General features: G+C 43.1%; 1 protein-coding gene across 2 annotated transcripts; it reads left to right on the top strand.

The window, feature by feature from the left end:
• Window positions 1–1297: 1297 nt before the first annotated feature.
• nup93 (nucleoporin 93) lies at window positions 1298–22874 on the top strand. Of its 2 annotated transcripts, XM_037450623.2 has the most exons (22): window positions 1298–1447; window positions 2541–2721; window positions 3087–3204; window positions 9953–10015; window positions 11515–11643; window positions 12438–12512; window positions 13327–13419; window positions 13578–13717; window positions 13842–13974; window positions 14120–14277; window positions 14382–14547; window positions 14684–14777; window positions 17462–17653; window positions 17750–17876; window positions 18063–18135; window positions 18489–18533; window positions 18980–19096; window positions 19229–19347; window positions 19471–19588; window positions 19749–19832; window positions 19924–20052; window positions 20323–22874. In XM_037450623.2, the coding sequence occupies exons 2-22, from the start codon at window positions 2543–2545 to the stop codon at window positions 20431–20433; spliced, it is 2463 nt and encodes an 820-aa protein (XP_037306520.2). In that variant the 5' UTR covers window positions 1298–1447; window positions 2541–2542; the 3' UTR covers window positions 20434–22874. The 2 variants fall into 2 exon arrangements, with proteins under 2 accessions (XP_037306520.2, XP_037306521.2); XM_037450624.2 differs by lacking the exons at window positions 1298–1447; window positions 2541–2721; window positions 3087–3204 and adding an exon at window positions 6218–6506.
• Window positions 22875–23132: the final 258 nt, after the last annotated feature.

Genomic DNA, 23132 nt, shown 5'->3' with positions numbered 1-23132 from the left:
TGTTAATATTCAGATGTGCTGATGCAGAGTGAACTGATCATTCTGAGGTTCCTTTCTACAGTCCGGATAAGGGGAATTTTCTTCACCTGGTAGAATGTCATGTTTGTCAGTGAGAACTACAAAGGCTTTGTCTTTAATCTTAACTCCACTTTTCATTTTATCAGTGCGTCAGCAAAATTGATTGGCATTACATTATTGGGTTACATGTCACTAGCAATGCTATTGGTTCAGCATTGCAAAATCACCTCAAACCTTATTTTGGAATCTGATTCCAACACATTACCTTTTTAAATTGTAACTGCATCAGATGAATATACTACAGCTGGCCACTGCTTGTATGTAAGTAAACAACTCGTGCATGTAGGCTGTCGGTATACACTACTAAAAAACTTAAATAGACAAGGTAGATGCAACAAAATCCTGTACAAAAGTTCAAACTCGTTAACATTGAAAAAGCCAGTTTTAATCTGCTGATGGTGCGGGACTTTCAAGCGGTACATGGTTGACTGATAATCTGGTTGCCAGAGGTCAAAGATCTGTTTAGTAAACAAGTAAATAAGCAAGGCTGTAATAGGCGTTATCTGTTTGTGTTTAGCAGAGAAAACTGTTGCATACCATTATTCTATAATGAAGTGCAGCACTGGGTCTCTGGCTCCACATGACTAAAGCGCGTTCATCAATCATCTGGGCTTTCTGATTCAAGCTGCAGTGGGTGGATTCGTCTCATTCGACAACAGCAAGGGCTGAAGTAAATTAGCAGTGTTATGAAAAGTTCTGTATGTGGAGACCCAGACGTTTGCATCAACACATGACTTTTATTTACAGAAGGGATGTAACTGCATTGGGTGTGTTTGAGGAAGAGTGACAATTCTTAACAATTGGGCTGGATGGAAGCTCAATTGTGAAATGTTATATCAAGTAAAAGTAAAACTGTAGAGCAGACAAGTTCAGTATTTAAATGAATCCTTATTTTTACAATAAAATTGTCCTCAACAAAAGATCAGAACTTTTACAAGGGTCTTACGGTTCACCAAATGTTAGATTGTGTTGCAAAAATATTTTTTGAATATCTTAATTCTCCCTAGTACATTTTTCAGATAGTATTGTAATTAACATTACGAACACTCAAATAAAATGTGTCAATTTCAAGAGAAAGTTGTCCAAAACCACTTCACTGTGGCTATGCAGTTTGTGGTGGGACTATTTGTCCTCCCCCCAGCTGGCGCAGCAACGCGGTTTATCACATCTCGAAGAAGGCAAAGAAGAACAACATCCGGTCCAACTGTCTTCCAATCAGCTTCGGCTCCAGAAGTGCCGGGGCAAATAATGTACTTGCATGCATGTTGCACGTTAATGTTACTACTGCTGAGCGAAACTGAGTAAACTGTAAACAAATTCACTCGAGGGGTACAGGCCGGACCGTATTTACGTCAATTCCACACAGCAGGTATGAAGTGTGTCTGCCCGTGAAGGTTGACGACCGAATCAAAATATTTTTAAATCGACCCAGTTGCGAGCATGCCAGAGAGCGTTAGCCATTTAGCCACTTGCTAGCTAACGATGCAGCGCCATTCATTTTGACACAAAGCTAACTAGAGTAGCAAATTATCCTGGACCGGGAAGGAAAACTGTCGGAGCACGACGTTGTCGTCTTAGTTGTAACTACTCTGTGCTGCCGTTGTCAAGGCAAGTTTTGGCTAGCCGAACTGTTAGCATTGTGCTAACGCTAAACTTACAATTGACAACCGCTGTAGCGCGCGCAGCAATTGTGATATTGTTTATGTCAGCTGTCAAAAGGTGTTGTGGTATTGGTTTGTATCCAGCCTAAACGGCGTGTCTCTACAGTTCCACTAGATGTTCTTAATGTCATGGTTTACAGCGATGGTGAATGTGTAAATGTTACATACTGGTGCAATCTTCGGCCAGATTACTACAGGAAACCTTCATATTGAAAGAATCGAGTGTCGAGCAACCGTCATACAAACTGAATAATAAATATCTTTGAGTTCTATATGTCAGGTAAAGAAGCACAGAATTGACCATATGAGAGATAGAGGGCAGTTATACAGAGCAGCACCAACTCAAATGCCTTAATCAGTGACCCTTGTAATGTGAATCAGTCCTTTGGTGAAGGAGTTTTATTTCTTATGTGTCCTATCTGTATTGATATTTATTTTGTCTCAATTTACAATTTCCTTATTCAACTGTTTTCTGCCTTAAGCCTTGTCTTCAATATTTTGACGATTTAGTAGGTTAACCACTCAATAAAATTTCACTTATTGTTGTTTTTCAGTTTTTGGGGTCTGTCTGTCTATTGTCAAAATGTTTTTAATTAATTCAGTTTTCATTTAGATAATTCTCGTTTGTTGTTTTTTGTTTTATGAATAGAACAATAAATACAACTATTCATCCGGGAGTCCTGTAAATAACTTTCAGCAACAATAGTAGTAGTTCATGCCTAATCAAATTTAAAAGCCTTATTCCGTGCAGTATATCTCCCAGCTTTGTTTTGATTGATATAATGTCCGTCTTTAATCAAGGAATGGATGCAGAGGGTTTCGGGGAGCTTCTGCAGCAGGCAGAGCAGCTGGCTGCTGAGACAGAAGCAGTATCAGAGCTGCCGCATGTCGAGAGGAACCTCCAGGAGATCCAGCAGGCGGGGGAGAGGCTTCGATCCCGCACTCTAACCCGCACCTCCCAAGATGCTGCCGACGTGAAAGCGTAAGGAATATGTCCCCTACACTTACTTATGTCAGAGTTGGAAATCTCTTTATATCCCTTCATAGTGTTCACAAAAACTGATAGAGCTTGTGATATAATCCATCTGCTTCTGTAAGACAAACAGTCTTATGTCATTTCATTTTACTACTCCCCTAATTTATTCCAATAGTGGGTTGCTGTGTTTTAAAAAATACATTTTTTTAAGTGGATATGATGCTCACTTGATTTTTCAATGGGTAATACTGCCATAATTTTAGCAAAGCTTATTGTGACCTCTAGTGGTTGTCAAGCAAAACTACAGTCATTCTGTTGCACGGTTTGATCCTTTAGATTAACCTCTCACCATCTCACTTTCCTACTCTCAGGTCAATCCTTCTTGGTTCCAGAGGGTTAGACATCTTCCACATCTCCCAGAGGTTGGAAAGTCTTAGTGCAGCCACCACCTTTGAGCCCCTGGAGCCGGTCAAAGACACTGACATACAGGTATGAACGGCCTAACACTTGGAAGGGAATATAGTTGGATATCGGAAATTAACAAAGGTTCACAATAGTGTCACATAGATGGGAATTTGCATTTACTAATTGTACATTTCTCTTGGTCCGCTGAATGTACGCTAGATTGGGTGGGTTTGACTGACTGATTGGAAAAGCTTCTGGCAGAAGCTAAGTGGAGCACTGCTGTGTTACAGAAGAAAAAAACAAAACACGGCTCCATTTGAACAACCAAATCCCAAGAAGATGAGATAGTTACATTGTTTCCGAAACTCTTGATCTTCGGCTCCCTATAGCCATTAATATTTAATGTGAGTGATTATGAAACAGATATTGTTGCAGGACATGGTCAGTGAACGCAGTAACAAGATATATAATTCTGATAAAACCACGGCCATTGACTAAATGCATAATGGGGCTTTAAAAAAAACTCAATATCTGCATCGTAACGGCTTTTCAGTGTCGAAATGAGCAATTTCCCCCAACAATATGTTTCCCCTTGGTTTAAGAATATTTTGATGTCATACTTTGTACTGGCCTAAAGTACACTGATATGTAGTTCCAATATTTAAAAAAATATTTAAAACAACTTGACACACCACAAATGATGTCCTAAAGAGGCCAATGGACATCTTATTGGGACAGTGTATAAAAGAAAATACAAAAAGGGTTCAAGTCCCAGTAGAAGTACAAGGGTTTTGACTTCTATGGTCACTCAGAATATTTGAATGGCAAGTCAAAACGGAGGTAAGTGGAAATTTAATAAGCCGGCTGCTGAGACTGGGGATTAGTTTTTCTAATTAAGATGATAAGCAAGCAGTCCACTCTTGGTGGCAAATTGTAACCAATTGGGACTCTAAACTCACTGGGTGTATTTGGCTCAATGACAAGGGAACCAAAAAGAAATCGTACTCAGGAGCCCGATCAGCCAGAAAGACCAAAACAACACAGGAAGCGTGTGGTGCTTTCTGTTGTTCTTATCAACACCGAGCAGCAATGCAGCCCACTTTGGACCCTCCTTCACATCTCCACTTCACATCCCGCTAGGAGAGTTTCAGTCACATTAAATTGGCAAACACGCAGAGGGGAAAAAGAGGTTCAATGGAGCTGAGGTTTTACAAGAAGGCAACTTGGTACGGGATTGATCTACAGCTTGGTGGACAAAGGCACAGGCGCAACTTCCTAGACTGGTCAAGAGAAAGTTATCCATCCAATGAAATGCAAATTCTGATTAATGCCATTTGAAAGGAGGTAACTAGATTAAAGAAGAACGATTTAGACACACATTCCCAGACATCTATGATCATTCATTAGACATCTAAATCTCCTACTGAGCCGTCAGGGTCCAAGTAGTACATTACTGTGGGTTATTTAGGTGCGTGGTTTTGACAAGAAAGAAGAAAACATAGATAAAAGACACATATCTGGTGTAACCTGTCAGTCCAACAGTGTTATTGGAGGTTGATAGGGTTGATTGTGATTATACCCACAGATTTGTGGTCATTATCGATGGTTCATAGGAATGCATGCATGTGTAAATAGGTTAAATGGATGCACATTATGTTCCAGCAGCGGTCCTCACCACTTAGTAAATGGAACCGTAGCAGGTTGGCATTTGCTTCGCATGTGTCTGTCATCATGGCCAATGTTGTTTTAGTTGGAATTGGGCAATCTTGGGTTCTTTGTTTTATGTGTCATTGAATATACAATATTAAACAAAGCGAGATGACTAATGTATAAAGAGGCTTAAAACGAGGGGAAAGGGTAGGTAAGAAGAAGCAGCTGAAGACGAGGGCGGTCAAATGAAAAACACGGATAGAAAAAACATAAACCGTCGAAGTGGAAGGCTGAGTGGAGCTGGTAGAGAAATGGCGCCGGCTGCATTTTTTTCTGTCTCCGTGTCCTCGTTTCACTTTTCACTGGTCCATCTTTCTCTGCCAGCGCTCGCTCTCTCTCCCTCTCGCTCTCAATCAGCCAGTGACTCATATTAATCTCCTTTTCTCTTTTACTTTTCCTTCCATCCTCTCTGGCTTGTCCTCCCTTTCCCCATTAACATCCTTTTCTCTCATTCTCTTCTCCTGCCCTCCCAATGCTTTACATACACACACACGTACACACACACACACACACACACACACACACATCCCCCAGAGCAGTGATGGCATGCGTTCAGCGGGCGCAGTTGGCTAAGCCCAGAGCATCTGCTGAGATAGACAAACGACTCTGACATAGCTTTACAGGAACTTTTTGTCTGTGTGTCGTGCACAGTCTCCCTGTGATGTTTTCCGAGCCTGTATCTGTATCAGTCGCGATTGATTGCTGGCATTGAGAGAGAGAGAGAGAGAGAGAGAGAGAGTGTGTGTGTGTGTGCGTGCGTGCGTGCGTGCGCGCTATATGGCGTGGGTTAAGGTGTGTGTGTCATGTGCAGAAGTCTGAAAGTAGAGAGTCGTGTGTAATAACCATGCATGCTTTCTGTGTGCTGTAATACTGGGCCTACATATGGGAAATGCCCCACCATCCACTTCCCAAATGTGCCTCCTAAAGCCTTCATTAACAAAACATGACCCTTAAAAGCATGATTAGCCTCATTTCAAGACAGGATGTCGGAAGCCATCAACCTAGTGGGTTTGGGAGGGGGTCCATTACTATAATTGCATTGGGCTAAGGGAGGGAGGAGAGCGGGAGGGAAGAAAGGACTGGTTCATGGATGGATAAAACAGGAAAATTAGTGGGATTGAGGGAGGAAAATAGGAGGCAAAAGTCTGTGAGAGATGCTGGGATGAAGTGGAGGAAGGATGGAGAAGAGTGGTGGGAGGAGTGGGGGTAAGGGGGGAGGGGGGGGGTTGCCAGCTGATGGTAGGAGTGATATTCTATATGAATCCTTAGTTTCTTCTTGGGGTCCCCCCCATGTCTGAGTGCTCAGTTGGTACGGCCCTCCGACAATAAAACCACCTCCAGAGAGTCTCAATGTGGCACTTTCGCTTGGTGCTCCGGAGTCTGCAGCCCTGCTTTCGAATGAGGGGATGGGGGGGGATGCTGCAAGCAAAGCAACATGCCAGCTCGACGGGGGCACAGAGAACACGCCCCAGCATGGCGTCCGCCACTGCCTTGGCACAGCAAGGGGCAGGGAGGGATGGAGAAACAGAGGAGGGGGGCAAGTGGATGTCTCCCAGGTTGTGAAAGAGCAGATACCTGGGCACAGACAAAGAAACGAAAAAAAATAAGACTTTTTTTTTTACTTTCCTCATCCTGTCTTCTCATTCATCCGCCAGGCTGACAGGAGGTCAGCATGAGTGAGTATTGCACATACACACACATATATATATATATATATATAATGCACACCCACTCACACACAGGCATGTGCTTTGCCTGTCAGTTTTTTTCTGTCATCTGTCACACACGTGTGTGTATGTGCTGTAGTACTTCACATATAGGTTTTAGGTTGCACACAAAGTGAAGGGTGTGGTTTCTCACTCACTCACACACGTGAATTAACACTCCTAAACACACACATGGTCTCTCAGGCTCATTGAGTCATTGCAAATGAGGACAAAAAGACTCAATCTCTTACTTTTACGATGACTGGCACAGGTAATAAGGCTCACTGGCTCCATTCCCTCTTTAACTGCTCTTTGGCTGTGTCCTCATGTTAGCCTTTCGATTCCTCGAGACCATTTATCGACCCAGCATATTTCATATCGTATAATGAGCCAAATCAAAAAGGGTGGAAAAATCTGACTTGCTGATTTTTCTCAACAAGGGGTGAGAGACTATCTAGACCAGGAGCTAATAGGAGGGCTGAAGGCCTGCGAGTGCCGGCAGGGAGAATGCGCACATCCATCCATATATGTCCAGGTGCATATTCAAACACGTGCTCTCGCATGAATTACAAATATTTCATAGAAATGATATGCACACGGGTGTTCATTATAGATTCTTTTTTTTTTTTAAAGGGTTTAATTTCCATTTTTTATGTTTTCAAATTAAAGGCAGACTAGTCCTCGATCCCACCTTCTTCCCCATGTCCCCCCTTTTATTTAAAACAAATTGTTTCCTGATTTATCATTCATTAATGTATTTCTTTTGTGGCTGTGTGAAATCTGGGCCGTCTGGCCAGGAGGCTGTGGGTGTTCACAGTGGGCTGCAGATCTCTGAGGATTCACGATACAGGGGTGGGGCAACTGGAAAATCCATCTTTAGGGACACCTATCGCACTAAATGGATGCTTGAAACTGATATGCGTGCCGTTGTCTGCTGCTTCAATGTATTTTATTTTTTGACTGAAACAAAAAAAGAGCAGTCAAAGCATCATCCATTAAATCTGAGTGAGAGGGAAATTCTGGGTGCCGCGTGTGAGAATAAATAACCTGCCAATCTCTTTCAACCGTTCAATGCAAATCTAAATTACACGGGCAGCAGTTTTGACAGTTTTAATTTAGTAAAGTGGACAAGATTCATCAAGGTTTGTGACAGAAAGGGGGGGGGGGTCTGAGAGTCGTGACATTAATTGTAAAAATATTTAGGGGCAAAAAGGACTGTTTTGAAAAGAGAAGATCCTTTACTTTTTTGACACGTGACGTTTTTAGTTAGTTTTTACTTATTAATTCACATTTGGGACAAAAAATGCATCAAAGCTGTTGGCAATGCAGCATGGGTCGACTAAATGACAAAGATGATGCAGAAATGTGTCAGTCAGTGTGGCCTGATGCGCCATCAATGCCTTAAAGCCCCTCCCACATGTTCCTGGAGGAGATGAACATCTCATTTCACCTCCAACTGGAATAAGTCAGTCGTCTCTAATGCAGTCCAATGTGCTCTTGTAGTACACATATCCCACAAGTCTCTATTCTACTTCTTCTTTTTCCAGTGAGCTCTGGTTAGATTGCCCAAAAATCTAGACTAATAAGCGACTAGAACAGAGGAGGAAACGGGAATGTTGATGAGAGAAACTAAAATAATTCAAATAGACTATAATTGTTCAAAGCATTTGACCATGCAATACCTTTTTAGTTTTAGCTATTAAAATGGTAATAATGCCATGCAGCTTTAAAAGTGCAATGGCCCCACAGATTTGAAGTCACCTGCTTTCTGCAAGTTTAATATTGTGTCAGGACACCGGTGGAACGGATCTCAGTTCATAAAAGTCTATCTTTCTCTGTTAGGGCTGTGATCTGAGGGACGGCTTTTTCCTTCATTTTAAATACGCATTACCAGTCCGTTTAGTGGACTGCTGATCTTCCAGCCCTGCGTTTCCAGCGTTGATGAGTTGAAGTCATTATCGGTTGCTTTGGTATCGACATTGTTTCAAGAAGTTGGTCGCTCGCACAGTTAAGGCGTTGTACTTCCAATTAGCTCTCGTTGGTCAGAACCGAGGGATGAGAGGCGAAAGAGCACGAGACAGACCGGTGAAGGCTGAGCGCTCTGAAAGAGAGGGAGGAAGGAAGGAAGGAAGGAAGGAAGGATATGAAATGAGACTCAAACGTGCTGAGCAACGAGCAGGTGGGGAAGGGAGAGAATGATCTCCGGCTTTGAGAAGTCTCACAAGCTGCGAGCTGAAATCTTCCTAAAAATGTCATAATCTTAGTGAGGGAATGTTTTCTATCAACTGAAGAGGTTATTTATGTAAATTCTGAGAGTTTAACGTCTGACTTTCTTGCATATTAAAGAAATGCAGTATCTAGCGTTTATTTACATGCTCATTATATTTCAACCAAAGCATCATATACTGTGACAAATGAGCCATTTTTTTTAAGTGAGTATTTTTTTTTTGGCAAAGACTTCAAGAAGATGAAATAAGTGAAACATTCATTGTCTAAATATTTCAAAATGCTGAAGTAAAAGAAAATCATACTATCTCTTGGTGTTCATTATTTAGATTTTTTTTTAGATGACGCAGTTCATCTGTTTGTTGAAGTGATACCGATCACTCAGCAGTAGCTTCATCTGTTGTGAAATGTACTTTTCTCTTCTGAAGCAGTAAAACGTACTGAACGTTTGACCTCATCGGTTTTTCATGTGGATTTCTGTCTCCTGCTGCCATCCAAACAGATGAAGCTATAAATAAAGAAGCGAACGCGTTCCCATGCCCTCCGCTTGCTGACAGGAAAGGCTTTTTTTGTCGATACCTCTGAATAGAGCCACGACGCGCCGGTTCTTTGTTTTCCTCCCGTAGCTTTCTGACTCATCCGCAGCTACGAAGCCGCCGTCGTCCCTGCGTTTAAACGCTCGCCATGTGTTCTGCACTGGAAAAAGACCAGATGTATGTTGCGTTCTCTTCCGACTACTCTAGCGGTTACTCACTAAACAGCTCAGATCATGTGTATGAGAGAAGTAGTTTCAGTATGTAATTTGGCTCGGGTGTAAATCAATACAAATTTCATAGGAAGGGCCAGAGGACTGCGGGTTATGTGTGTAACGGCAGCCATCTTGAGATTACTTCAAAATGGAGGACGACTGCTGTCTGGGAGCAAAATGGTGTGCGTGCGTGCATGTGTGCATGCGTGTGTGTGTATGTGTGTGTGTGTGGGGGCAAAACGGCGACCAAACATTTGCTTAATCCCGACGTGAGGCTGCACGTGTCAAGGAGAAGCAGCTTCTCCTGTTCAGAAAATAACGGTGCCCTTAAATCCCCAGAAATCTGCACAGTTGATCTCTGCTTCGATTTGTCCCCGATGATGGCGCTCATATTCTCCTGCGTTCTGTCCCTCCCTTTGTCCTGTCTCCACCTCGTCCACAGGGCTTCCTGAAGAACGAGAGGGACAACGCCTTGCTGTCGGCCATCGAGGAGTCTCGCCGCAGGGTCAGTATCTGCTCGGTGTCTGGAGGCCTCGTCGTGTGGAAGTAGAGCTTCAGATGGGAGACTGTCTAAACCCTGCAGGGAGGAGCAGACCAGAGGCCTATGCACACCCTGCCTTGGGAATTTCATTATTTTCATTCTTCACAGGTGAAATTGTTTAAATCTGGAAGGATAAAATGCCGTAATTAGACTCTACAGTCACAAAACAGCTGTGGTTGTGTCTTTGCCTCCTATTTACTTTTACACAATCGGATGAATTGTCAGCAGTGTGTCTGAGCAGCACATTTTAAAGCGGGTGAAAAGCCCCGTGTCTAAAAGTCCTTCTGGTGTGGACCTTCGGGGAATGATTTGAAATGGCTTCCCTGACGTGCACAGCTAATTGGCCCTCCCTTTTAATTAGCTGATGCTCCCATTATGGCTCCTCTTCCTGAGAGACAAAAAAGGGACTTGTGTGCAATGGAGACTCAAACACTTATTAAGAAGAAAGCAGCTGTTTAAAGATGTTCTTGCAGATTTCCATCTCGGCTTCTGTACCCTTTCACATTAAATGTGGCCTGCTGAATGACGTATTTCATCAAAGTGTCTCTGAAGCTTGACATGAACAGGATCTCATTTAAACCTAAGGCAGGTAAAAAATAAAATAGAAATACAAAAAAACTATTTACTTACTAAATGCATTTTTTATGAGAATGGGCAGTTGGTAAAGAGATATTTACTGAGTGGGACATTTTACAATTAAAACGTAGTTTAGTTGCTGTCGTTTTAATGACCTCAAATGTATCTGTTCATTTCTGCTCTGAAATATGTGGACTCTATCATAGGTTTTGACAGACTTTAGTGAGGCAACTTAGAAATGTGTTAAAAGTAAACGCTTTGCCCTCCAGACAAGGAAAGGCTGCTCTGGTCTACATGTGTGTCTCCCTGGCTGGAGCTTGGAAACATTCAATTATCTCACGTTCCCATTTTCTCATCTTGAGTCTCTGTGGAGAGTTAAAATAGACGACTTTGTGTCCTAAAGGAATAGTGTGATCATGACGGGTCAGGTGCTAAATCAGGTGTGTGTGCCATATACACACTGTATTTAATAAGGTAAATGTCTCGGTGACATTACAATGTTTTTTTTTTTAAGAGCACAGCAGAGAGGGCGTACTGAGGTGTGTGTGAGATGTCTCCAGCCAGTAAGAAAAAAACTTCCAAAGCACAATAGTAAACAGTACTCAGCCGTTTTAGACACAAATCACCCACATTCATGTCATCTGAAAAGAAAAGGCCGAAGAGGGGAAAAGTTCATTTGCATCCTTGATTGGATGGGAAACTGAACAAAGAAAGCTAAGTTTTCAGATGTGTGACCAATAATAGTTCAAATCAATAATAGCGACTAAAGTTAAAAGGGAAATTTTAGTGTTCGGAAAATGAATCCCATGCTATGTAGCACCTAGCCTGCAGATGACAGCATTACGTTAATTTACGAGTTAATTTACTAACGTGGACTCCCGTTGCAGACGTTCCTGTTGGCTGAGGAGTACCACCGGGAGTCCATGCTGGTCCAGTGGGAGCAGGTGAAGCAGAGAGTGCTGCACACACTACTGGGAGCAGGAGAGGACGCACTGGACTTCAGTCAAGATGTGGAGGTACGGGACACAGAGACTGGGAGACCATGTCTTCAGCACAGAGAGAGACTCGGCCCGCTTAGACGTCCTGGCTTTACCTCATGAGGACGCTAGTTTGGCTGATTCCGAGCTAAAAGTTCATCTCATTGATCATGGGATTATGATATATTGGTACGTCGGCTAATTTCAGGTTTCCCCTTTGACTGTTTGACTAGATCGGTGATCAACATTTCAATTTATTTTTATTGCTTAGTAAATCTGCATTTACAGATTTCACTTAAAGATTGAATTTATTCCTTTCTTGTATTTTACAATAAACCACTATCTACAACATAGTGTGTAAATATTATATAAACCTTGTTTTAAGGACTTAAGTTGTGAACTGTAAATGATTGCTATGTTAGTATAATATTGTGCATATATTCTGTGCAACAATCATTGAGCGTCAGTTCGTTTTAAGTTAATTTATTCACATCCCCACACATCTATATCATAATATATTAACTTCCCGGGCTTAATATGTGTACTTAAAAGCAAGTCTACCCATTTTTCTAAATGAACCAGAATAATGTCATCTGAGATCCATAGATACTATTTTCATCTTGTTTCTGAATATCCAATCCCATCATGCACTAGGGCAACGGGCACAGGTTATGTTCTTTCCAACTCGAAAGCTTTAAAACGCAGAATATTAAGCATGAAGAAAGAAGAGTCAGTTAAGAACGGATATCACATTAGACGAGATTAACAGTTTCTTATTAACACGGCTCCTTGTACGGTGAATTTATCAAACAATCTGCCTCTTTTTATTGTAGCCGAGCTTTGTGAGTCAAGTAACGGCTCCAGGAAGGAGTGCTTTGGACAGCGTGGAGGTGGCCTACGGACGACAGGTGAGTTGATGCCGGGCAGATCTATTTTTTTGGTACGTGGAATGGTCCCTGGATGGAGATTAATAAAACATCCCAAGAAAACTCTGAGGCACTCTGATTAAACAATTAAAAGGCCTTTATTGTAATCCATTATTTTGACTAAAACTGAGTCAATCAAATGTGTGAATCAATGAACATGTTCATAATTGATATATTGATAAATATGAACATGATTCATCTATTAAATAATTTTGCTGTAGAACAGAGAAATGTTCACACCAACATAATTGTGTCAAAACCTAAATCTTTAATCCGCTCTAGTTTCATTGAACCCGTGTGTGGTTCCCTCCCTTCGCTAGTTCAGTTCAAATTGGGTCACAGCCAGAGATCAAACGATCGATTGATTGGGTGATCGAGGGGGACTCTGGGTAATTCTCTCCCCCACTCTGTCTGTGTCTCTCCCCCGTCCCTCCTCCCTCGTCATCCTGTCTGACCTTCTCTCTCTATCTCTGGTCTGCTGCATGACGCACTATTTTAAATGTGTCTTTTCCTCTGACCATGTGTCGACACATTGCATGCGGCATCATTTGTCTCGTTTTTTTTATCCTCTTCGATGACCTTCTGAACATTTTGATCCTTTTCTTCTTGTTTTTCGTCGTGAACCATTTCACTCGATGGCCTTAGTGTTGGCTTCTACTGCCGTTCAGTTCTGAATGGAGCTGTAGGCGGATTTAAAATGTTGAACCCGAAAACCTGTCTTTTAACAATTTAAGGAGCCTTTTGCCACTAAACAATTTTTTTTTTTTTCCTCATTTTTTCTCACGTCTTCTTCCAGATTTACGTTTTCAATGAGAAGATTGTGAATGGTCACATTCAGCCAAATCTGGGAGACTTATGTGCTTCTGTCGCCGAGAGCCTGGACGACAAGGTAATCTGCCATCACCACAAAATTGTTGTTTTCAGACTAAAATATTTGGTCCTCTGCAAGGACACGGCTTACTTCTACTCTGACAGAGGACATGCCCTCTGTCCTTCCTTCCACATGCCTTTAAGTAACCGGCTGTGGGCCCTCTCTCTTCCCTGCAGAATGTATCGGACATGTGGCTGATGGTGAAGCAGATGACGGATGTGTTGCTCGTTCCAGCCAAAGATACTCTGAAAAGTCGCACCTCTGTTGAAATGCAGATGGCTTTTGTACGCCAGGCGCTCGGCTTCCTAGAGAACAGGTGACTTTTGTTTTTTTTACACTGTACAGTTGTCAGCATTTTGAAGAGCTGAAGCTTTCCATAGGGCCAAGTTATCAGCGGTTTGAATATAAGCTGATGATGATGTATTTGTCTCCTCTTACAGTTATAAAAACTACACCTTGGTGACTGTGTTTGGGAACCTCCATCAGGCCCAACTAGGGGGAGTGCCAGGAACGTACCAACTAGTCCGCAGCTTCCTCAACATTAAATTACCGGGGCCTCTGCCTGGCATGCAGGTAACCGACACTTATTCAGAATTGTCTCTTCTTTTTGTTTTTTCTTGAACACTTTTCAAAACTAAAGCAGGTCGAAAACTAATATGGGGCCTTAATGGAGTCAGTGGAATATTTGCACCCCTGTATTAAATGTGTGTCTTCTCAGGATGGCGAGATAGAGGGCCATCCAGTGTGGGCTGTGATCTACTACTGTCTGCGTTGTGGGGATCTGAACGCAGCCATGCAGGTCGTGAACCGAGTGCAGCATCAGCTGGGAGACTTCAAGACGTGGTTTCAGGAGTACATGAACAGCCCCGACAGACGGTGAGCTCCCCTTCGCTCCTTGTCTTTATATGTTGAGACGCACGCAGCGCTCAAAGGAGGTCAAGCTGTTTCATTGTTTATCCCTCTTGATCTTCTCTTTCCAGCCTTTCTCCAACTTCAGAGAACAAGCTCCGCCTCCACTACCGCAGAGTGCTGAGGAACAGCGCCGACCCTTACAAGAGAGCCGTCTACTGCCTGATCGGAAAGTGTGACATCAGCGATAACCACGGAGAGGTGGCAGACAAGACTGAAGACTACCTCTGGCTTAAGGTACAGTGCACCTCATTAAGCTCTTCAGGGTTTATTTAAACACAAAGCCTTAGCTCAGTGGCCAGAGGAAGACGCGTGCCCAGATGGTGATCATCACTAAAGGTTCCACGTCTGTACTGCGTTGTTGTCCGTGCAGTTGAACCAGGTGTGTTTTGATGACGACTGCAGCAGCTCTCCTCAGGACCGACTGACCCTGCCTCAGCTGCAGAAACAGCTGCTGGAGGACTACGGTATGGAGCTAAGATTATATCTGAAGTCATTATAATTTCTCCATTTCCATCCTGTTTTCTGTCTAGCTGTCTTTTTATTTTTATTGTTTTGAACTGTACTCATTAATTCCTGCCGTGGTTTTCCTTGCCTTGTTGTTCCCTTTGCTTCAAATGTTACTTTAACCGTAATCCTCAAAAGTTGCCGCAGACCAAAGATATGTTTATGCACATTTTGGAGATGCAGATAAGCCACCGTAGAAAAATATGAATAAATTTAAATTTGCTCAAATCTAGAAGTAAAAGTGGTGCATGGGTGATTTAATAAGACTCAAGTAAACTCCTATGGTCCTTTCAGCTTGATTCCTAAAAATGTTTTTTTGAACACTAAAGTACCCATGAGCCTCAGCAACTGTTTCTGCGGAGCGCCAAAAGTATGACTCGTGTTGGCAGGAACAAAAGTGCATTCGTTTTGTGGGACAACGTGCCCAACTTTTCAAACTGCCAAATGTAGAAATTGCAACGTGGTTTCTCATCTTTTGTGCTTGCGTTTCGGCACGGGGGAGTTTCTTCTTTCAGAGCGCTACAACCGCCAGTCAACTGTCGCCTTTGCAGAGAATGAGATTGCGCCCCCGTCTCGTCTCTCTCTCTCTGGGTTTATCAAATGCTCTGAGTGAAGTTAAAAGAAACAGCTGCAGCTTAAACCTCTCATTCACCCGCTCTTCCCCCTGGCTGCGTCACACTGCGCACCCTGACTGCTCGTCAAGAACACAATGGATATTACAAGAGGGCACAAGAGGCACATTTTTAATATGTTGTTCCCCCCCGTTCTCCTCAAAGGCATTCATGGTCTGACGCGTGGTAATTTTTATGACACTGTATATATTTTACTCGTAATCTCAGTCAAATTAGTCTTACTTTTTTTTTTTATATATTATTTTGGCTCGGCAAAGAAATAAGTCTCCTCACTGCTTAATTAATCCAATAAGTCAATTTTGGTAAAAACTTGGGGACCTTTTTGTTTTGGAGCTTGGAGTAAGACAGTGTGAAACCCGCACTCAGTGAGGCAAAAAGATTCACTCTAATTGAAACAATTATCCGGCTGCTAAAATGCACTCTGACTGAACAGCCCCATGCCCCGACAGTCCAAGAATAAATCAAAATGAGAGCATAAGGCCAATAGGCCTTTTCCTCCCACAGATTGAGAGGGCACTTTTCGCCCCTTGGAGTTGCTTTCTCAAGGGGCCGACCCTGCTCCGTTCGGATAAGACTGCATGGTTCCGTTTTTTTCCTCCCCCCCCCCCCCCCACCCCCCCCACTCATTGCGAAGTACAGCCTGAAGCCATATTCTGTTTTCTCTCGCGCTGCTCTGCTTCTGCGGCCTTCTGGCTCCGTGTTCCTCGCGGTACTCCATCTTGCTTCACAGCAGGGCGTGAAGCCCCGTCTGTTCCTCTCCTCGCTCGCTGTGTCCTCTCCTTTCATCCTCTATCCCTGTTTCTCCTCACACCTGCACTGCACTTTTCTCTCCTTTCCTCCCACTGATTTCTGTCCCCTTTTTACTTCTTCCATGTGTTCCTGTGTCATTTCTTTGTTTAATTTGCTGCAGCCACCACCACCCGCTCTTATCTTGCCTTCATCCTTTTCCTCCTCTTCATCACTCCCTCCCTCTCTTCTTCTCTCATGTGCTTTCCCTTTTTGAACTAAACTGCTGTTAGTCTGAGATAAGGCTAAGAAATAGCTGACATGGTTCACCCTGTTCTCCTCAGCCAGCAAGAGGATTAAGGATTATAATTAAAAAAGTAAACTCGATGACTAAATACCTGCACTTGACTGCCTATTTTCATATTCCTACATGTTTGTTGCCATAGCTACTGTCAAACGTTAACGTGGCATATATAGAGCAAGTCCTCACCTGTCCTCCCAAGTGGTGATTCTGACTTAATTCATTAATTCAAGTACATAACGGCTGCAAGTAACCGCTGATAAACCCACACATGAGATTTCATTTCCCTCGATTAGACCGGGATCCTGCACAGGCTGTGCTTGATTGACAGGTCCTTCCATAATGGATGCACTCTGTCGTTTTATGCCTCCCTTCAACTGCTTGGTTCTGCTTCATTTACTTTAGGTAGCCGGTCGTTTTCCTTCTTCCTTTCCTACTGCACATAGTTCCTCCTCAGTGAAGGCAGGATTCTGAGTAAACTGCCATGACAACGTCTTCAATGCGGCTCTCGCTGAATCATTCATTGGCACCCAACGTCTGCTCCGTCGCCTCATGTTGTCATTTCCCAATGCTGCTATTTCTTTCTTTTTTTTAAGTCAGTCATCTAAATAAAAAAATTGGTTACTACCAGAGGTCGTAATGGCGGGTGTTCCATATCGAGCTACTTATGATACTGTCTGATCGGTCAGTGATCTGCAGTCTTTGGATTCTTCCTTCTAGTATCTGGCTTGGATCGCGAGTTGGTACCAAAAGAAAAGAGAACAGCTACAAACCACAGTTTTTGCTAATGGAAAACTCGTGTCCCACCACGCAGTGAAAATGCAGGAAAAAAAAACGATGAGTTACAAATGGCTCTCAAAAATAAAATATGCTAAAATTGCATCTGCCATTGAAATGATGTGCTGGTTTAATTGAGGCGGAGATCCTTTGACACTTCTCCTTAACCAACTGCCTCCCTCTCTCTCTCTCGTCTGGTGTCCTACAGGAGAGTCCCATTTCTCAGCGAGCCAGCAGCCCTTCCTGTATTTCCAGGTGCTGTTCCTGACGGCTCAGTTTGAGGCGGCGGTGGCCTTCTTGTTTCGCGTGGAGCGACTCCGAAGTCACGCGGTGCACGTGGCGTTGGTCCTGTTCGAGCTGCGGCTGTTGCTGAAGTCGTCGGGCCAAAGTGCCCAGCTGCGTGAGTATAATCCCCTTTTTTTTCCTTTTGCAGAACGAATCAGACCCTGGAGAAAGAGAATGAGTGAAACCAAATGCGTTGACCTGTTCTCCGTAGTAAGCCAGGAGCCCGGCGACCCCCCCATGGTGCGCCGCCTCAACTTCATCCGCCTGCTCATGCTCTACACTCGCAAGTTTGAGTCCACTGATCCACGGGAAGCACTGCAGTACTTCTACTTCTTACGGTGAGTGACCTCAGTCCCCCAGTCAGGTGATCACCGCATACTGGGAGATTATGGACATGACACCAAACAGAGGGATGCCAAAGGGAGAGTGTGACAGATCTCATGAAGTCAGCTTTTGTTTTGGTCCACTGATGTTCACCATGATGCCTCCATTTCTAACTCCTCCTCCATTTGTCTGTCCTGCAGTAATGAGAAAGACAGCCAGGGAGAAAACATGTTCATGCGTTGTGTCAGTGAACTTGTGATTGAGAGTCGTGAGGTGAGTGACCCTTGGTTTACTCTGAGAGCATCATGATCACTTGTCCAATACATCTTCACTTGTGAAACAGTTGAATTAAGCCAATGAATAGATTTATTTTTTTTATTTAAATATTTAGGAAAAACAATAATGATAATAATTCAAAATGTTAACATGGTAGAACCCTGCCTGGACTTTTTTAGATTTGTTGATATAATACGATAACATAGGTTTGAAGAGACCTTTCATCATTTTGCAATCGTTTTTTTTTGCAAAAGACTGAACAAAACATTATTAAGTAAAGATAATGTTATTTCTAATTCTAATGTGGTCTAAATTTGGTACGTTTCTTTTCATTTTGTCTTTTTTTACAGTTTGACATGCTTTTGGGGAGACTAGAGAAGGACGGCAGTAGGAAGGTACGCAGAGTGTCCTTGGTCTCTGTATCTCTCTCGTCTGAACATCGACTTCTCACTCTGCTCCACATTCTTTGTTCGTCACTCCTCTCTGACTCTCTTTGACGCTCCTCGTTTAGCAGCACTTTGTTTCTCTGTCATGGATCCAAAAGCTCCTCACAATGTTTCTTTCAAAGCTTTTGCTCTCAAATGTTCTTCACATTTCTCACCATGCCTTCAGCACTCTACAAAATATGAGATGTTTGGATATTTTTGGATTTGCAGTTTGTTTAGTTGATGTTGGTTATGAATTTAGTAGGAAAAGAATCATCATATAAATGGACTTTTATCAGATCTGAGTTTTCTAAGCTTGTTTTGCTTTAGTTTGAGCTCATGCTCTGGTTGCCGGAAGTAAACCATCAGAACCGTAGTACTCCCAGTCTCACTCTGTTCTTCTCTCCTCTTCCTAGCCTGGGGTCATAGATAAGTTCGCCGGGGACACCAGAGCCATCATCAGTAAAGTGGCTATGGAGGCTGAGAACAAAGGCCTGTTTGAGGAGGCAGTCAAACTCTACGAGCTGGCCAAGGTGAGCGGAGCTGTCCGTGCGATCTCGGCGTACATGGACTGAACCGGAGTTCCTGCAAAGCTGCTGGCATGTGCGGCCATTTTTTTGTTTTGAGTCGTCTCACCGTATGTTTTTCCATTTGTTTCTATTTAGAACCCAGATAAGGTGTTGGAGCTAATAAACCGGCTGCTGAGTCCAGTCGTTGCCCAAGTCAGCGCCCCTCAGTCCAACAAGGAGAGGCTTAAAAACGCTGCAGTGGCTATTGCAGAGAGGTAGGACGCACACGCCGTGCACTAGTTTAAATTAAATATTTAAAAAATAAAATCAAAAAAATGTATTTGAAAAATAAATTCAAAGCAAAAAAATAAAACACTCCTTTTGTCTTTCTGCCGCAGGTATCGTTCTCAGGGCGTCGCAGGAGACAAGTCCATCGATAGTACTTTCTACCTGCTGCTAGACCTGACCACCTTCTTTGACGAGTACCACGCAGGTCACGTGGACAGAGCCTACGACGTGAGTCCCAACTCAGAACAATTAGTCCAGTCCAGTTTACTAATATTGATATTTGATTGTGGTATGTCACGAGTACTTTTTTGTTTTTCATGTGTATTTATTGCGACTATGAATTTTGCTGAATATGCAAACTCTGTTCCTCTTTGTGGTTTTCCATCAGGTGATGGAACGTTTGAAGCTCCTTCCTCTCAGTCAGGACAGTGTGGAGGAGAGAGTGGCTGCTTTTAGGAACTTCAGTGATGAGGTGAGACTCACGGTGCTCAAAGGGAACTTTGTCTCACAATAAACAGCAATGTTCTTTTACTCGGTTCCTAAAGTGCTCTCTGTGTCCCCAGGTGCGCCACAACCTGTCCGAAGTGCTGTTGGCCACCATGAACATCCTGCTCACTCAGCACAAACGCCTGAAGGCGGCGCCAGCAGGAACACCAGGACGACCCCAGAGGACCGTGGAGGACAGGGACATGGTGAGAAGAAGGGCTCTGATTGAGCAGAGGGACAAAGACAGAGATTGTAAATCCGGATGAAACCTTTGGAAACGAAGTCCGTAACGGACTCTTGAGAGGAACAACTTTTTATAGTGTCATTAGCATCTGCAGAAGAAAATATAAAATGTTTACTGCCTCTTCTTGTTATTATTATGCTGACACCGGCTAATGAGATGTACAGAAGTTTCTTATTACAGTGTTTTAATCTCTTTTCTTCCGATTCCTCTTTTCTTTTTCTTCTTTGAACAGCAACTCCGCAGCCAGGCCAGAGCCCTGATCACTTTTGCTGGTATGATTCCCTACAACATGGCCGGAGACACCAACGCAAGACTGGTGCAAATGGAATTACTGATGAACTGAGACACACGCACACACACACACAGACACACACACAGACAGACACGGACACACACGGACAGAGAGCGTGACAAACAGAAACCTTTTGGCAATATAAGACTTCTACCAATCGTATATATACAAACTCTCTTGTCAACCATTTTCTTTATATACACCATTTGTCCTTGTTTTATCAGATACATCATCTTACGTTATCCATTTGAGTTCCCATTTGTTGTCAGTTTTCTCTTCAGTTTTGTTTTTGTCTCTTTGATGATTTGGAATAAAAAATAAGTGTTCTTTTCAGTTGCCTTTTATTTTTTACATTTCCTTTTTTCCCCATCTAGCATCACTTTTTAAAAACATGATTGTTTTCAGTCACTGATGAATCAAAATTGGGCTTAATGTAATATTATATATCATACTAACCCTATATAAAAATACACTGTCTGAGCCCTCAAAGCTGATCTTCCCTCAGAGAAAAGTTTTAAACATTTCATCTCCCATAGGACCAAGAATTGTAACTTGCTCATAAGGGACCAGTGTCGCAGACAGACGCCGCGTTGTCCTCCCAGGCTGTGGCGCCGTGTCTCTGACACGTCCTGTTCTCTGGCAGATGGTTGGTTGGCTTGAAGCAGACTGGAGGGATATTTCTGCTTTGTCTCAGTATCAGCAGGGGGGTGGGGGTCTGGGTTAACGGGAATATACATTGATACAGTTGGAATTAATGTAATGCCCAAGTTTCCCACTGTTTTGACACCACGTGTTTTTACGTGCAAACGCTCACACACACTCCAATCGGATTGCTGTTTGACTCCATGGTTCAAATGTTCATCATTGGTCTCCAAATGTCATTTAAACTTAAATCAGGTCCCAGATCTTTCAGCAGTTTCAGCTTTAACAGGGATCTAAAGCATAAAGCCTCATCACAGCATTTCAACACCATAGCAACCATCCAGAACACCATAGTAACAACCTAACAACACTAAGCATTAGGCACCAGGCTACTGGTGCGTTTAGCAAAAAAAAAAACTAACGAGTTGATGCTCCCAAAAAAATACCATCACCCGTCATCCCCTCTGTTGAATTGGTGGCCAACACACTGTGGCCTGAGAGAACACAGATGGAGGCTCATTCTGTCTTGGCTTCTCTTCATATCCGAGTTGATATGTTAAGACAAAGCTGAGCCAAGTACTATGGGGTCCATGCTGTTGTTCTCCTTCCCGGGGCTGTGAGCGGAGACGCACCGGTTCTCCTCCTACACTTCATAATGTGGCGGACGATCTGGAAATCACCTGCGGTGCAAAAGTAGCTGTCGTCTGAAGTCACAGCTGACTAACCCGTCACGTTTGAGGGACCAAAGGCTGCTGCATAGAGTCCTGACATCAGTTGTTCTCTTCCCTGGTTTTTAGTACAACCTGTCGTGTGTGTGTGTGTGTGTGTTTTTCTATACACCCAGCAGCAGAAGACCGGCCTCTCAGGTGTGTGTGCTGCAGCTGGTGTTGTGAATCAGGCCGATGACAGACACCTCCTAAAACCCGGCTATTTCACAACACCAGGGTGGCACTGCACCACTACCGACGAGACCAAGAACCACCGCACGACGCTGCCAAGGGAGAAGAAGCAAGATGAACACCGCTGTGTTCAGTGGTGTCACACACACTTATACACAGAGCTCAGTGTGCTTTTTAAAGACTTTGAGGAATCATTTCAGTGGACTGTAAAACTGGTGTGTTTGTTGTGCTACGCAGGTTCTGTCAATCACACCTGATCTGCTGACGTTTTTTAGTTTTTCCACCCAATCATGAGCTATTATATTATATTTTCTCCCCCCATATAATGTATAATGGGTTGGACTCATTCACCTTCACTCAGATATGAGAACCGCATATGTGTGGCGATTTGTAGAAATGTAAGGATTCACATGAAGATTCCCTGTGTTGAGACGGTTGTAGCCTACTCCATAAAAAAAACTTTTTTTTACCCCTTTTGCTCTGTAAATAAATAACATTACCAATATTTACACTGTAAGTTTGTTCTGTTGTTGGGGTCCAAATCAGTTGCATTTCTCAATTTTTTTGGGCCATCAACCTTTCCCATCTGAATATTTGTACACCACATTATTACTTTCTACATTGTACTTATTATGATTACAGCCATTGTTAATACCCAAGAAACAAATACAACCATCAGAGCGGATTCAAACCTCCCCCATCCATCCCGGTTCGTCCCTCTTCAACAACTTATGCTCTCTGATCTTTCCCTTTAAAGACAGATGGTCTGCCTGTTGTCTGGGAATATGGAGTGTGGCCTGCGGGTGTGACCCACTTATGTCTTTCCCTCAAAAGACAGTGAGCCCCTCACTGTTTTTGACCTGCACACTTTGAAAAACGAATACATTTTCCCTTTAGTATTTATATAAGTAAATGTGGAATCCGAAATAAATCATCATGCCACCATCATGATTGTTTTTTTATGTTTCTGTTTAATTGTTGTGCTGTTTCAAGTGGTGGATGAGCCGATGGGGTGAACTTACAGCACTGTTCTGACACTGATGACATCTGGTGGAGGTACCTGGCATCTAGTTTCTACACAAAACTATTGATGAAACAGGGCAAACATATTGAGCTATCGCGTCCCAAATGTCTCCAAATTTCAGGTCTTCCTTGAAGTCACTAAATATAAAAACTGTCTTTGTTAGTTCTTCCACCATCTCCATTACA

Source organism: Pungitius pungitius, chromosome 6, assembly GCF_949316345.1.
Source record: "Pungitius pungitius chromosome 6, fPunPun2.1, whole genome shotgun sequence".
NCBI lineage: Eukaryota > Metazoa > Chordata > Actinopteri > Perciformes > Gasterosteidae > Pungitius > Pungitius pungitius.
The sequence above is the reverse complement of the archived record's forward strand: the minus strand, read 5'-3'. Positions and strand labels throughout refer to the sequence as shown.